The 16,553-nt window shown below is 40.9% G+C and overlaps 1 protein-coding gene across 1 annotated transcript in view; it reads right to left on the reverse strand.

The window, feature by feature from the left end:
* Nucleotides 1–16,553, reverse strand: part of RIMS2 (regulating synaptic membrane exocytosis 2) — a 1,857,427-nt gene that overhangs the window by 433,328 nt on the left and 1,407,546 nt on the right. Inside the window, exon 24 of the mRNA XM_078686898.1 lies at nucleotides 434–613. Coding sequence (XP_078543024.1) covers nucleotides 434–613 — 180 coding nt within the window. The remainder of the gene's footprint in view (nucleotides 1–433; nucleotides 614–16,553) is intronic.

The raw sequence follows: 16,553 nt of genomic DNA on the forward strand, positions 1-16,553 counted from the left end.
AACAGGCAATCAGTATAGCTAAACTAAAAATTATATATATATATGTATATACAGCTACTGCAAGAAATCAACGAGGCATTTGATGGGATGGTAATAGCTCCAGTAGTGATGTCTGATGAACACAAATAAGTTAGCATTCTGTAAGAGAAAAGTATGATAAAAATGGAGTGCTTTCTGTGGATACTACCCAACAAGATTTCTGTATGTAAGGAACCACGAAACAGATGTAGATAAAAACTGTTAGTAAACAAGGTACAAAATGGCATCCACACCATTATATCCGCTACAGAATATAAGTAGTGTGTTGGAAAAATCAGGGTTAGTATCTATCACTACTAGTGATCAGCCAAGAATGGAAGGAAATTAGCTACTGGGAAAATAAAATGGTGATTTGGTGGGGCAAAAGAGGGAGCAGTCTGATTGTCTTTTTCACCTCGATAAGGCAGGTGAAGGAGGGGCAGATCTTCCAGTCACTAGTGAAGGCATCGATCTCATGAGATTTGAGTCAGGACGCTCAGTGGACCGGGAGCGGGAGCTGGTCCGCTCGAGCACGGGACGTTGTTCTGTTGACCTGGATCTTTGATATGGATGTCTATCTGCTGCTGCACAATTCCTGTAATGTCAGTCAAAAATCTGCTTAGTTGACCACGAGGTTTATTACATGTATGCAATACTGTACCTTTTGCCATAGAAAAGTGCTTGTGGAGTAAAGATTAGCCATGAGCAAGCAGTAACACATTACACACGTGACTCAGATCTTAGCTATCAGCACCTGCTAAGTGTGTTTAGATTCATTTATGCATACTCGATACTGAACTTTTGCCCTATTATAAAACAATCAATTCATAAACCACATCAGTTACCTTGGGAACTTTGTTTCCTCATTTACCCTGGCCTGCATCTCATATCGTTGATTTGAGCTTTTCTTCATAATGAGAACTATCATTTTTGAGAATGTATTTTGGATATGTTTCAGGATGTTTTAATTTATTTACCCAGAAAGGCAGATGCTCTCATGTCTAGAGGATGGAATGATCAACAAAAGTGAAACCCAAAGGGATATAAAACCAACCGAGTACTAATCCTATTATCTGAAGTGAATACATACTTCACAAATATCAGCAAGTACAGGCCCCGTATTTATTGAATGTGGATAAGCCCAAAGAGGTACAAATCAATACATGTTGCCATGATAGATCATGAAAGAAGAAATTTAACTTACGTGTAATGTTAGATCCAGAAAGAATAGGCTACCTAAAGTTCCTGAAATGGTGGCAGGTTTTTTTTGCACCCATTCTTGCATATGACATTATAGCTCCTCATTATGCGTTTTAAAGGCTATGGCCCACATGCATCATTGTAGGAATTTGCGATTCCTAAATTGCGATAATTAAGGAATCGCAATTTAGGAATTACAAATACCTATGCATCAAGAAATTGCAAAAGGTTTTGCGATTTCTTAATTTTCTGTATTTGCGATTCCTTAATTGCGAATCGCAATTAAGGAATCGCATTCCATCGATCTATGGGCCTAGAGGCCCATAGATCAATGGGAAGGCATTCTCATTTTGCGAATTCGCAATTAAGGAATCGCAAAGTGAGAATGCAATTTCAAGGGTGCAGGGGGGGTCCAAAGGACCCCCACCCTGCACCCCTGAAATGTAACGTAAGAACATTTTACTCACACACATGTCCCAAGGGCATGTGTGTGTGTAAAATATAAGTTTCAAAAATGCACTTTTGTGCATTTTTGAAACTTTTCCCAAATTACCACGAAGGTTTACTTCATGGTAATTTTCCCCTTCCAAATTGCGAATTCGCAAATTAAAAATAATCATGCATAGCATTTAAGAAATCTCAAAATTTGCGATTTCTTAAATGCTTTTGCAATTTAAGAAATCGCAAAAAATAGCGATTTCTTAAATTGCGAAAAAAGAAAAAAAAATGATGCATCCCAAAAATGGTTTTTGCATTCGCAAACGGACGAATTTTGCGATTCGCACCGTTTGCGAATGCAAAAAGGCTTGATGCATGTGGCCCTATGTGACTATATTTACTTATTTGGGCCCCACAAGTCATTGATAGATACCTTACAGTTCACCTAGGTGAAATGGTAGAATAGGAGACTAATTGTGCTACACTATTCATAATATTAATGAACAAGTTACTTAACTTCGGTAACGCATTACCTGAGAGAGACAGGATCCAGCAGCATATTCCTTACTTTAGAATTCTCCCTCAGGTGCAAGACTGGATCTGGAAATTTTTCCATAGCACATCTGCGCATCGGAAAAGTGCGCCATGTGACTGTATCGACGTTGTCCACACGATGTGGCGCAGACTCCGCGGAGTCCATATAACCCCCTCGCAGACGCGACGTTAGTTTCTTCCTTGCTATTTTCTGCAGTCAAAACATGGAGCCACATACAGAAACTGCCTATTGAAACTGTGCTACAAAAAAAGACACCCTATGCCAAATTATATGAAACAAAACCATTTAGACCAAAGAGGACTCAGTTCGCTAAGCAGGGAGGATGGGAGGGTCATTAAGGAATCTGTGACTAGATCCTGTCTCTACCAGATAATGCATTACAGAAGGTAAGTAATTTGCTCCTCTGATAGAGACATCTAGCCACAGATTTCATACTTTAGAATAAAATACTAAAGTATATCATCCCTGGAGGAGGGTCTGCGGACTGAGAACACCAAAAAGCCTCTAGCCAGAACAAAACCGATCTAGTACCAGAGAAAAAGACCAGACCTTCATAATAATGTAGGTGAGCAATAACATGCTCCACAAATTAAAAAGTAAAGTCATAAGACAATAAAACGTATGTCAATAAAATTATCTATGTTAGCATGACAAACTGTGGTAGAAGCCAACCAACATTATGAATAGAAAACTATTTGCACCCTTAATAGATCCAAACCCATGCATGTTCACAACATAGCACTACGGTAAGAACCAAAGAAAGAAAAGCCCTAAAGACATTAAAAGCATGGCGATAACGTTACCCATGAAAATAGGACGTTTTTTGCCAAATGAACCTATAAAAATAAAGCAATTTGCTCTCATATCCAGACTTGAACTGCGAGTTTGATACTTGTGACACACAGAACAGCATGTCCTGCCATTGAGCAATACCGCTTTGCCATATAGAGCTCTATCCGAGCCGGACCTGCTCTGCAAACACAGAGAAAGTCCATCACCCACGGGAAAGCATAACAAATGATACAAAGCTCCCCCTGTTCGGAGAGAGACTCCCCGGTGCTCAGCGTTATGTATGACAATTACAGTCTAAATGTTCAAACCAGTTCGTGAAAAAAGTTAAATCCACCAGTAGAAAAGGTTATTCAGTTTATTCATCCATACTCATTGATTTCATGAGCAGTTAAACTTGAAATGCAATTTCAAAATTCATAATCCATGTCTGTTATAATCCAATTTAGACAATCCCAATCCCAATGCATTTCAGGCTAAAACGTAGCCCTTCCTCAGGGGAATGCTCTACAAACATAAAGAAAAGATGCTGTCACTACTCACATGTCCATGTAAAATAAATTACAGTCTCTGACAGTGTATCATGCATCTAAACCGAAAACACAATGTGATTAGGTGACCTAACTCCCTGCAAACATCAAAAGTGCTGACCCATTACTAACCAATGGGAGAGAAAAAGACGTGCACAACTATGCTCAGGCGGAATATGTTATAACATGTGCCCCTAACCCGCAAAAATATACTGAACCACAAACGCTGAAAGAATGAAAAGCCTAAACCGTGGAACAAACAGTGCATCTCAAAAGTTGGTGACTCGAAAGGTATCAAAATACAGCAGTCCCAAACGACCCACTCGATATAATTGCGCGTGATGCGTTAACAGAAGGTCCCCAATAGAGGTACTCACTTAGGAAAAGTATGAGGACACCCTCAATCTACAGCCAGTTGGTAGCGCGTGTCAACGCGGATAGAGACTTATGAAAAACGCGCTGCTAAAACAGAAGAGATAAACGAAGGACTAGAAACAAGGAGAAAAGTAAGCGCCATCTTGGAAAGGTGAAAAAAAAAAAAGGAGTGCTCCCTACATCATTACTAATTTCAAAACCATCGATGAATAAAAATAAAAATGAAAATTTAAACACACTGCAGTGTGAACTAAAAGAGCATGAGCAAAAAATAACAATGCAAAAAAACACAGTATAAACAATGTGGTGTGAAGTTTAGATGAACAGCAGATGGCAAAAGATAGACAATCTATTGGTAACATAGGAATTGCATCCTATCGTTAAGTCCGTGTGGCTGCATCGTCGCCAAGTAGCGGATCCAAAAGTTCTCTCTCTTCAATAACGTGTTTTTGTTATCATGTGTGGGTGTCACTTGCTCCAATGCGAGATATTTCAATTGGGCTACAGTATGCTTCTGTTCAAGGAAATGTGCCGCCACAGTTGATTTCATGTTCCCAGTTCTAATGTTGCTTTTATGTTCCAACAATCTCACTCTTATTTTTCTTTCTGTATGTCCAACATAACATTTCCCGCAGGGACATTTTAGCATGTAAATTACATTAGCGGAATTGCACGTGGCGTTCACTCTCAATTTGATGGGTTGTCCCTTCATGGGATGGTTGGTGACATTACCCAGTATGCAATTGTTGCAATTGCTGCAGTTATAGCAGGGTCGAAGTCCTTTGAATGATTTTAGTTTGTGTGGTTCCTTAGGTTTAGACAACATTTCTTTCAGATTGCGTCCCCTCGTGTAGGCAAACAATGGTGGTTCTGCAAAGGCTCCCTGAAAATCAGGTTCCAAACTCAATAATGGCCAATGTTTCAAAATGATGGTTCTAAAGAGATTACTCGTCACAGTGTATTTGGACACTACCACCATCCTCGAATTTTCAGTTTTCGGTCTCACTTGCAAAAGTTCTTTACGTTTCATATTCGTACAACGGTTGGCAGCCTTATCCAAAGATTTTTGAGGATATCCGCGTTTTTTGAATCTTTCTACCATGTGGGTCATCTCTTCTTGACACAAGTCATCAGATGATACTATGCGTTTGACACGCATCAACTGTGAGAGGGGTAAATTTTGTTTCAACCCAGGTCGATGATAGCTTTGATAATGCAAAATAGAATTCCGATCAGTGGGTTTGCGGAATATAGTTGTAGTCATTTTTCCAGCTTGTCGTAGTATCTTCACATCTAAAAAGTGAATGCATTCCCTATCAAGGGTCAAGTAAACTGTACTCGGTCATTAACACTATTCCATGATCTCAAAAACTTCAAAAGAGCATTCTCAGTACCAGCCCATAGGATAAAAATGTCATCAATATATCTTAGGTAGAGTCTACCTAGACTTGACCATGTGGGTTGATTTAAAATGTGAGATTCCTCAAAAGATTTCATGAAAATATTTGCGTACGACGGAGCCGCACAATTGCCCACGGCGGTCCCGCATAACTGATGAAACCATTTGTCAAAAACAGTGAAGTAACTATGGTATAAGGTAAATACCATTAGTTCCATGAGTAGTACCTGGAAGTCGGCATCTAAGTTCGAATTAGATAGTTCATGTTCCACAGCTGTGATCCCTAGGTCGTGTGGTATGGAAGTGTACAGCGAACAAACGTCCACTGTGCACATCACCAATTCCTGATCTTCCAACAAATCAGACACTTGTTTCAATTTGTTCAAAAAGTCAGTAGTGTCACGGACATGTGACCTGGTATTCAAAACAAAAGGTTGGAGATGTCTGTCCAAAAACTTTCCCGTAGTTTCGTGAATGCTACCCCTGGTAGAGACAATAGGTCTTAATGGTGGTCTTGTGGGATGCTTATGCACTTTGGGCAACATGTACATCACCGGTGGTTTGGGATTGATGGGTGTTAAATAGCGTCTTACTCGGTCATTGATTGTTCCATTTTCAAAGGCCTGTGTAATGATCTTAAGCACGAGGGGACGCAATCTGAAAGAAATTTTGTCTATACCTAAGGAACCACACAAACTAAAATCATTCAAAGGACTTCGACCCTGCTATAACTGCAGCAATTGCAACAATTGCATACTGGGTAATGTCACCAACCATCCCATGAAGGGACAACCCATCAAATGCCACGTGCAATTCCGCTAATGTAATTTACATGCTAAAATGTCCCTGCGGGAAACGTTATGTTGGACATACAGAAAGAAAAATAAGAGTGAGATTGTTGGAACATAAAAGCAACATTAGAACTGGGAACATGAAATCAACTGTGGCGGCACATTTCCTTGAACAGAAGCATACTGTAGCCCAATTGAAATATCTCGTATTGGAGCAAGTGACACCCACACATGATAACAAAAACACGTTATTGAAGAGAGAGAACTTTTGGATCCGCTACTTGGCGACGATGCAGCCACACGGACTTAACGATAGGATGGAATTCCTATGTTACTTATAGATTGTGTATCTTTTGCCATCTGCTGTTCATCTAAACTTCACACCACATTGTTTATACTGTGTTTTTTTGCATTGTTATTTTTTGCTCATGCTCTTTTAGTTCACACTGCAGTGTGTTTAAATTTTCATTTTTATTTTTATTCATCGATGGTTTTGAAATTAGTAATGATGTAGGGAGCACTCCTTTTTTCTTTTCACCTTTCCAAGATGGCGCTTACTTTTCTCCTTGTTTTTAGTCCTTTGTTTATCTCTTCTGTTTTAGCAGCGCGTTTTTTTCATAAGTCTCTATCCGCGTTGACACACGCTACCAACTGGCTGTAGATTGAGGGTGTCCTCATACTTTTCCTAAGTGAGTACCTCTATTGGGGACCTTCTGTTAACGCATCACGTGCAATTATATCGAGTGGGTCGTTTGGGACTGCTGTATTTTGATACCTTTCGAGTCACCAACTTTTGAGATGCACTGTTTGTTCCACGGTTTAGGCTTTTCATTCTTTCAGCGTTTGTGGTTCAGTATATTTTTGCGGGTTATGGGCACATGTTATAACATATTCCGCCTGAGCATAGTTTTGCACGTCTTTTTCTCTACTATTGGTTAGTAATGCGTCAGCACTTTTGATGTTTGCAGGGAGTTAGGTCACCTAATCACATTGTGTTTTCGGTTTAGATGCATGATACACTGTCAGAGACTGTAATTTATTTTACATGGACATGTGAGTAGTGACAGCATCTTTTCTTTATGTTTGTAGAGCATTCCCCTGAGGAAGGGCTACGTTTTAGCCCGAAATGCATTGGGATTGGGATTGTCTAAATTGGATTATAACAGACATGGATTATGCATTTTGAAATTGCATTTCAAGTTTAACTGCTCATGAAATCAATGAGTATGGATGAATAAACTGATTAACCTTTTCTACTGGTGGATTTAACTTTTTTCACGAACTGGTTTGAACATTTAGACTGTAATTGTCATACATAACGCTGAGCACCGGGGAGTCTCTCTCCGAACAGGGGGAGCTTTGTATTAGTTGTTATCGCTCACGCTGCTTGGTCCAGACAGCGTCATACCTGGTAGCTCGCTACAGACCATCAACTCAGGCATTAACTTTTGGGATACACCACGCTGTGCAGGTCTTTTTCCAAATCTTTGCTAAAGCATAACAAATGCTCTTTTAAAAAGGGTTGAAGATAGCAATAGCAACTATTGTCATAGAAACAGTCCTATACCTAGTAAAATCAACTAGAGATAATACAAATCCATCTAGGATATCCCCAAGATATATACTGACATAAGAGTAAAATTAATAACCGCCTTTGTATTACCAAGAGGAAAAGTATTAGACATAGATATAAAATAAAGCTGAGTAATCAGTCAGACAATACTGACACAGCATTATGGAAATCATAGTGGGTATCATACCACGTAGGAAAGCAACTACCATCCACAAGGACAGTGCAATGCAAATTACCTGAGACACATCCAAGCCATAGTAGTATACAGTGAATAAGATAGTAAGTATGAAAAAGAAACCTTGAGAGCCTAACGAAAACTAAGGTCAATACGTCACCCTATCATATGAATTTAGACCCATCTCCAGATGATCCAGAAAGGGTGCCCCAAAACGAACCCGGAAAATTTAAAACATTCTATAATAAGAAGAATCCGACAGATTTTGTAAATTCCATCTAGAGACAACACTCTGCAAAGTGTGAACCCAAACTACAAACAATTAGAGTCAGTTGAGTGATGAAAAAGAGTTGTTACCTAGAAGAGCAATGATCCTCCAATATAGAAAAAAAAGCCTTCAACAAAAAGTAGATGTTATGAGGCAACACCTATTCACCTCATGTACAAACGTTTAGGAACATCTTCAATGGGAAAGTACACTATTGGAGGGAAATCTCCTTCAGAAAATAAAAAATCTTAAGTAATAATGCCAAACATCATATAGAAAAAAAATATCTTAAGTAATAATTGATTTGAAAACTTAAATAGCGCACGAATACCCAAGGGCGTCTAGGCACTGGACGAAAAGGTTGCCTGAGGAAGAGTAAGAACAGAGGTTTAGTTGGCAAAGAGCCTAGGCGCTGTACGAAAAGGTTCCTGGAGGAAGAGTAAGAACATGAGGTTTTAGTTGAGTTGTACACTATAACGACATGTCTTTCTGGCTATTCTGTACAGCCTCTGAAAACCTAGATTGACGCAGTCATGCATGTCTGCACAGCGGCACTGACTGAGCTATAGCTCTACCCACTGAATCATGGTGAATTTAGCAGCTTCCCGGCCATCTTGTATTACTTGAAGAAGTCCACCCCTGGCTTCCTGTGGAAGAGAATGCACCAGATGCGCCACTGAGTCCCATAAAGCATGAGAAAATCTGCCCAAAACACATGCAGTGTTCAGAGACCTCAAGGCTGAACTAAAAGAAACTTATATATTCCTCTCACAGTATTCCAGCCATCTGGGCCCTTTATTTGGTGGAACCAAAGTAAGGACACGAGGATCAGGCGAAGCCATAGCAGCCTGTACCACCAGTCCTTTCATGCTAAGATGGCCCAAGAGACTAACTGGGTTCCCAGGGATGGTTTGATGCCTTTGGGCCACAGCCCGTTAAACTGGAGATCCCGTAACAGGCTATGCCCAAGCTCCTAACAGAAGGTCATACAGAGACTCATTATAAAGGATCCACTCCCATCTCATCTTGGTAAAGAACCCTCAATAATGGATCTGTGGATAATTCTACTGAGGGAAAATGGCAACCTATAACCACAGCTGTTATCCTCAATATGTTTGCATAAGAGGAACCCGCCTCTGTTGCCATAACAGGTGGAGTAGGTAAATCTGAAACTGGGGAGGACACACGCCCACTATTTCACCCAGTTCAGTCAGCCAATTGTCCTCCAAAAGAGGCTTGTCAGGACTGCCCAAAGGCTCTTGACGCCCCATAGTCTCTCTTTCACCTTCAAAATTGTACGATTCTATAGGGAAAACATTGACAGAGACAGATGGAGAGTTGCCTAAAGGAGACAGCACCACTGGTGCCGGTGCAGCGTTGCATCGACATCAGAAAGAGTAATGGGCTCAGTGTTGATCGGTGCTGCCATCAGTGGCAGACCTGACCCCGAAGGTGGGAGCCCCAAAGGGCTGGGCACCAGCACTGGCTCGAATCTGATAACGGATTCAGAGGGCCCAACTGTCAACGAGGGCAAATCCGCCGGCAAGGATTCAGTCAGGGCACCTCTCCCCTGCTTGGGGCTCGAAAGCCTACTAGAGGAGAGCCCAAAGACTTTATGCAGGGTAATTGTTATACTCTTGCATGTGGGCTAGAGCTGTCCCGGCTCCAGTGAATTTTGGGAGGTGCGGTAAAGACTTCTGTGAACACTTCGCAACCAAAGGCTGGGAGAAATGTCAGGGACGCACTAATGTTTCGACCATTTATCCTTCAGAGCCTCCTTCGAGGTCGACAGTCCCACACACAAACAGCTCCTCAATCGGACTATGAACTTTAACGAGGATCGACGACGACGCAGCTCCTCTGATAGTCGTGCCACCAGAAGTTTCATACAACGCTCCCTCAACGCCTATAGCCGAAGACGTAGCCAGGAACCACACTCCTCGGAGTCATGGTCTTCTCCAACGCACCACAGAGATATGGTATGAGGCTCTATAGCTGACATCTGTCTGCTACAAGACATCCTCAAAAAGCACACTGTTTCCTCAACAAAATGTCGAGACGGGCCGAAAAACGTCCCCCTAACCACTCCAGATCCACGCTGCAGTGCAGAAAAGATGGAACTGACGCCAGCACATCAGTGAGGGGGTTACATGGACTCCATCCATGTCACAAAGTGTGGACAATGTTGATACAGAGCCGAGCTGCACACTCTTCTAACACGCTATGTGAACATTTCTGGATCCAGTCTCGCACCTGGGGGAGGATTCTAAAATAAGAAATCTGGAGCTAGATGTGGCTATCAGATATGGTGCATTTGCCATCCGGAACTCATACTGATGGCCAATTTGTTTTCTGAAAGTTAAGAAATATGCATATTTCTTACAGTGCACCACTGGTGGTAATGAGCCATTGAAGACCCACTGTTAGACATTCATAGCACAAAGGTCTGACACACTCTCTTCCTAATGAACCAATACATTGAAGCACGTGGTCAATGTACTGGAGGAATGTCTCCTGCTGGGCTTATACCTAAGACTGGCTGCCATAGCTGTAGTACCCACGCATCCAAGAGATACCAGAAGAGCATTTACATCATTGGGCACTCCATCATTTCTTTAATTGTCAATGAGAAAGGATGGAAGGAAAATGTTGAGCAAAAAGGTAACATGTAACAGAGTACATCTTTGTCTTCATATGCATCTTAACCTAATATGGAATAAAGGAGTGTCTGGTCTTTTTGAAGGCCCTTTCCATGACGTAAGCATTGTCTCAGAGTGTTTTCATAAACCGTTTGCTATTAGGAAAGAAACAAGGGGTGCTGTGGACTAGGAATTCCCTCCACCACTACGATCAGCCAAAACAGTATAATTTACAGGTACGTCTTCATCTTCAAGCTTTTTTCCTTCTCCACAATCACAAACATAGGTTTTTATTCCAAGATAGAAACAGAACCCAGGACCAGGAAGTCAGGGATCGGACCATTCTTCTTCCAAAGCAAAATAAAAAAGGATGCAACGCATTCTGCACAGAGACAGAACTACAACGTTTCCTAATGCATTACAAAGGCTCAAGAGTTTGAAATAATTAAGTGCCCAACTAGATCCTGCTTGGGCAAAAACATAACCAAAGCAAGTGTCTTCTTTCTAACCACAGAGGTTTTATAGTCCCCTCCATATCTGCAAGGTACCAGAAATGCTTGGCTTGCATTCCCATCATAAAAAGTGTGAAACCTATGGCATTGTGTAAAATTGAGGGCCTGGTGCGACCTTGAAAGTGAGCAGATATTAAGTTCCAGGAGCTTTCTTGCTAACAAAACTGTGATAAGTGATACTCGGAGGTAGAATGGCCTTCATCTAACCCAATATTTCCCTGCACTTTCCATTTTTAGAACTTGTGTTTTAACGCAGGAAATAACTAATGGCTGCAGGTAAAGGGTGGTAAACTGGATAAAGATCTTCTGCACAGACTAATTGCGGCATTGCTCAAGATAAAATCGTGTTTGGGCTAGACCCCACAGCGGTGTACAGCAATCTAGGTAACAAAATAAAAAAGCAAACCTATCTGCCAATATTAAAAACAATTTTATGTCAGATTGTTTTTTTGTTGACTTGAAATAATAGGGATCATTTCAGAATGGCTGCACTTTTAATCGTTTCCTTTCTGTTAGCAAAATGGGTAAGGAGCAACATCTACTTGTTGAATTATAGATTTAAAATGTCAACTCTTTAGGTGAATGAGGCAACATACAGGACCTGTCCAGAGTCAAAGAAAGATAAGGTCTGTTGACAGAAAATATTAGAAGTGTCTAACTGTAATACAATCACAGCGAAAACAAGAGACTATGTCATAGAGCAGGATTATGCCCAGAACAGATAAAGGATCCTCCATAGAAAGTAATGGAGCAGAGAAACAGACTTTTTCTATGGAGACTGCACAACACTAGAAAGAATAGAGATAATACTAAAAAAATTCAAGTGAAGTAAGGAGATCACTGAAAAGGTGTTACCAACCGAAAAAATTTGTTATCAGACATGATTTCACATGGAAATAAAAGATAATAAAAAAATACACTGAGCAGAGGAGTATTTTTGACACAACCATTAGCCTGTAAGATACATGTAATGACCATAACTGCCACTTATCCTCTTGAATAGCAGCAGAAAATGCAGTTAGTGAGACTGTTTTATGTGTTATTCATGGTCAGAGATGATGCTCAGGTGGTTTGAAATGGACGTGAGACAACATGTCAGGACTGTACAAAATTTGTAAATAAAAATAATGCATTCTATAGTTTTACTTCTATCTTCAATTTATGTCTGCATTTCCAAAGAATAGTCAAGACGAACAAGTTAATTGCCTTTGGTAACCCTCTTTCTCGTAGGGATTCTAACTGCATATTCCTTCCAGGCAATAGGCTTTGTGAACCTATGGAGTGATGCTCATGTAGCTGCAAGGCAGATGTACAGACTCAAACACAGTAAGGGGCATCCCTGGGAACCTGGCTAACTATACAATATAATAAACAATGGTTCTCTCTGAGGAAGCTCAAAGTCTGTACTTCCTAGGCAACAATACAAAAACAATCTGGTTGATGATTTTAGAAACCAGTTGTTTAATGTCTGTACGTATGCTTATATATATACATATATGCATACAGTCTATATATACATATACGCTTTTCCTATGGAAACTTTGGTCCGAAATATAATTACCTACTGTCTATTGCAGTAGGTTATTTGTTTGCATATATATATATATATATATATACATATATATATATATATATATATTCACTGAAAAAACCATAGGTTATAGACCATATATAGTTAGGAATTTGCATTTACAAAACCTTGAAAATTCACTGAAAAAACCATAGGTTAGAGACCATATATAGTTAGCTGGACATTTTATTGACATAAAACCAATGAAATTCCATATATAGTTAGTTGCACTAACTATATATCGCGCACCCGCAATCCACTGCTGATGATGTCACATATTACATCATTCATGACATGGTCAGTGACATCACTGATGACATCACTGATGACATCTCAAATGACATCACTGATGACATCACTGATGACATCTCAAATGACATCACTGATGACATCATGACACACCAATACCAGTTACTACATACGCACTCACTGATTCCTACGTCTACACACACATTCACTCATTCACCCATACAATCACTCATACATACAGTCACTCATTATTACAACACTATCATATGCACTCATACACCTATGCAGACACTCACACACTGCCACTCATCCATGGAGTTACTCACACACCTAGTCAGTCCTGTAAAGAATCAATCACACTTCCATTTCCTCATCTATACAGTTAAACACAGAACACCATACTTCAGTGACATCACTGATGACATCACTGATGACATCTCAAATGACATCACTGATGACATCTCAAATGACATCACTGATGACATCATGACACACCAATACCAGTTACTACATACACACTCACTGATTCCTACGTCTACACACACATTCACTTATTCACCCATACAATCACTCATACATACAGTCACTCATTATTACAACACTATCATATGCACTCATACACCTAGTCAGTCCTGTGAAGAATCAATCACACTTCGATTTCCTCATCTATACAGTTAAACACAGAACACCATACTTTTCACACATATACTAACACATACTTACTCTCTTATACAATCACTGATACAAGTACACATTGATATGCACAGAGTCACACACCTCCCAGCCAGCCACACACACACTCAGTCTTCCATACATCCACTCATTCTTCAATATGTAAAACATATTTAAACTTTACAAAAACACACAGACACTAGATGATGTCATCAGTGATGTCATTTGAGATGTCATCAGTGATGTCACTGACCATGTCATGAATGATATAATATGTGACATCATCAGCAGTGGATTGCGGGTGCGCGATATATAGTTAGTGCAACTAACTATATATGGAATTTCATTGGTTTTATGTCAATAAAATGTCCAGCTAACTATATATGGTCTCTAACCTATGGTTTTTTCAGTGAATTTTCAAGGTTTTGTAAATGCAAATTCCTAACTATATATGGTCTATAACCTATGGTTTTTTCAGTGAATTTCATTGGTTTTTTAATAGCAAATATCATAAGCTGTCGAATGTCAAGTACGTGGTAAGTAAAAACATTTTCGTGTTTATGCACACTGATCTGCTTTGAATGCTGCCCCCCCCTCCCCCTCATTTCTATTAGGAGTACTCTCTCTTTGCAGATAGTGAAGGGTAGTTAACGCAGGCCTTTGCCCCCATTGTAATCCGTCGTGCCTGCTTCTCTCTCCATTTGATTGATTGTTATCCAAGCATTTACTGTTTTAGAATTGGTTCTCTTTGGTTCATTCTCTATTTACAAACAAGCACAGAGTCGCAATACTCTGTTTAGTCTTTGCATATAGCGAAAAATCGTGTAAAAAAACAAAAGGAATCGAGCAAAATCAGTAGGCCACTAATGGGATCTCTTTTTGACCTCGCTAAAATAGAAACATTAGGAACAACCCCTCATGACAAACACGAAACTGAACTCCGCACCATGATGGCTGCAATACAGCTCGGCTCCGCCACCCACCCCGCCTAAAATAACGATAAACTCTATGCAAATATTACAAATATATACAACACACCAGCAAAGTAACAGGGTAAAACATTTTATTAAACAACTATTTACATAACTATTTTATACTTTTTGTTGCCCGATCCGGCTAGCTCAATCGATCGAGCATGAAACTCATGCACTCTGATGGTTCAAAGTTTTGAGGAGTGCTTGTAACACTGTCTGAAGCCTATTTGCACTTGCTTCAGCTTCACTATTGTCAAAGTAAAGTGGGGACTGTTTGAGGACGTGACTGCATTTGTGAACAATGTAATGCGGTGCCACCCTGAACCGCTTGACGGAGGCCCCCGAGGGACGGTGTGATGGCGCGGACTCGGAGGGGGCGCTTGGCTCCGGCTCCCTCCCCAAGTCGTGTTCTCCTTGTGTAGCCTGAGATCGCCCCCGACATAGGTGGCCGGCTCCCGGGATCAAGCGGAACTTTTTGCCTTTTGGTAACTCTTCCATTCTTGACCTTGTCCCACAATCCGTTTCACCTAAAGACACGCTGTAGTGGGGCGCCCCTTTACCATTTCAGTTGCCATTCCGCCCGCTTTTGCTACACTGTGCCTCTTCCGCTATTTAGCTGTTTACCGCCCGCTCTTTCGACTACAGCGTCTCGCTCACCATGTAGTTGAGTTGCTCCCGCTCTTGCGGTGCAGCGATAGCCGGCTGCCACAGTACTCTCAAAATGGCGGCCGGCTCTTCAGATTTGGGCGTGGTCCACTAAAATTGCCCTGCAACACCTTGGAACTCGGACGCTTGTCTGCTAGAGATTGGGCTCCATTCTCGAAAGCGTCCCCTCAGCCTTGAAGATTCTACAAAAGTCTTGGGGGCTCCCGACTCCCGCAGGCTTCTGGTGGAGAGCGGCTAGCATTATTGCTCGTCGAATGGCCACGACGGAGCTACGAAATGGTGGTGCTCTCATGCTAACGCCAGCTTCAGTCTGAAACATCCAGAAACACTGTAGACTACCAATTCGATCAGTTCCGGTAGCGCCCCAACGTGACCCGGTAGAGAAGAACTAGCCCTCCCCTCTTTGACTGATGGTTCTTGTTGCCTGTCCCTTCTGTTGTCATTTAACAGAACTATTTAGCCTGCTGAAAGGGGTTGTGTTCCGACCGCTGGTTGGTGGAGACATTTTGACTATATTCTAGACCTGCGTTGTCGCGTAATGCGTCATATGACGCGCCGCGTTAGCGCATCCGGAAGTGATCCGGGGCGCGACGCGCAGCGCGTAACGTAAGCATAACAGGTCATATGACTTGTTAATAAAACTTTTCATTGGTTCATTTTACTTTTCTTATTCTAATGATGCTTTCGAACATTATTTTTTCTTAAATATATGTTATAATGTTCCAGGCTAATGTACTTTCCCGGAAAATTTACAACTGTCCTGCAAGTAAAATATATTCCTTTTTCGAGAAAAAGGGCGTTTCTTCGTCCCATGACGGAGCCGTTGAGCAAAAGAGGGTCGGCCTGCTGTCTTAGTCGCCGATACGCCTGAATATCAGATTCTTATCGATCACTTTATGTTGCAGGAGTAGAAAACACAACAGCCCTTGACCATTTATCTTTACTGCGTTCCTGCGTATTATACCTTTTACCCTTCATGTAATTGGACTGCTTTATTTCACTTGCATTTTACTGATTCGAAAACAGTGACTATTATTAAAAACTTTACCAATGTATATACTACTACCATGTTTTCTTTTAAAAACCTTTATTGTGAAAATGTCATTATACAAATACGGGCCTATAACCACGTGGGCCGGCCACAGAGCAAACTGTAATC

This window comes from Lissotriton helveticus, chromosome 4_1 (assembly GCF_964261635.1).
Source record: "Lissotriton helveticus chromosome 4_1, aLisHel1.1, whole genome shotgun sequence".
In the NCBI taxonomy this organism is placed as follows: Eukaryota; Metazoa; Chordata; class Amphibia; order Caudata; family Salamandridae; genus Lissotriton; species Lissotriton helveticus.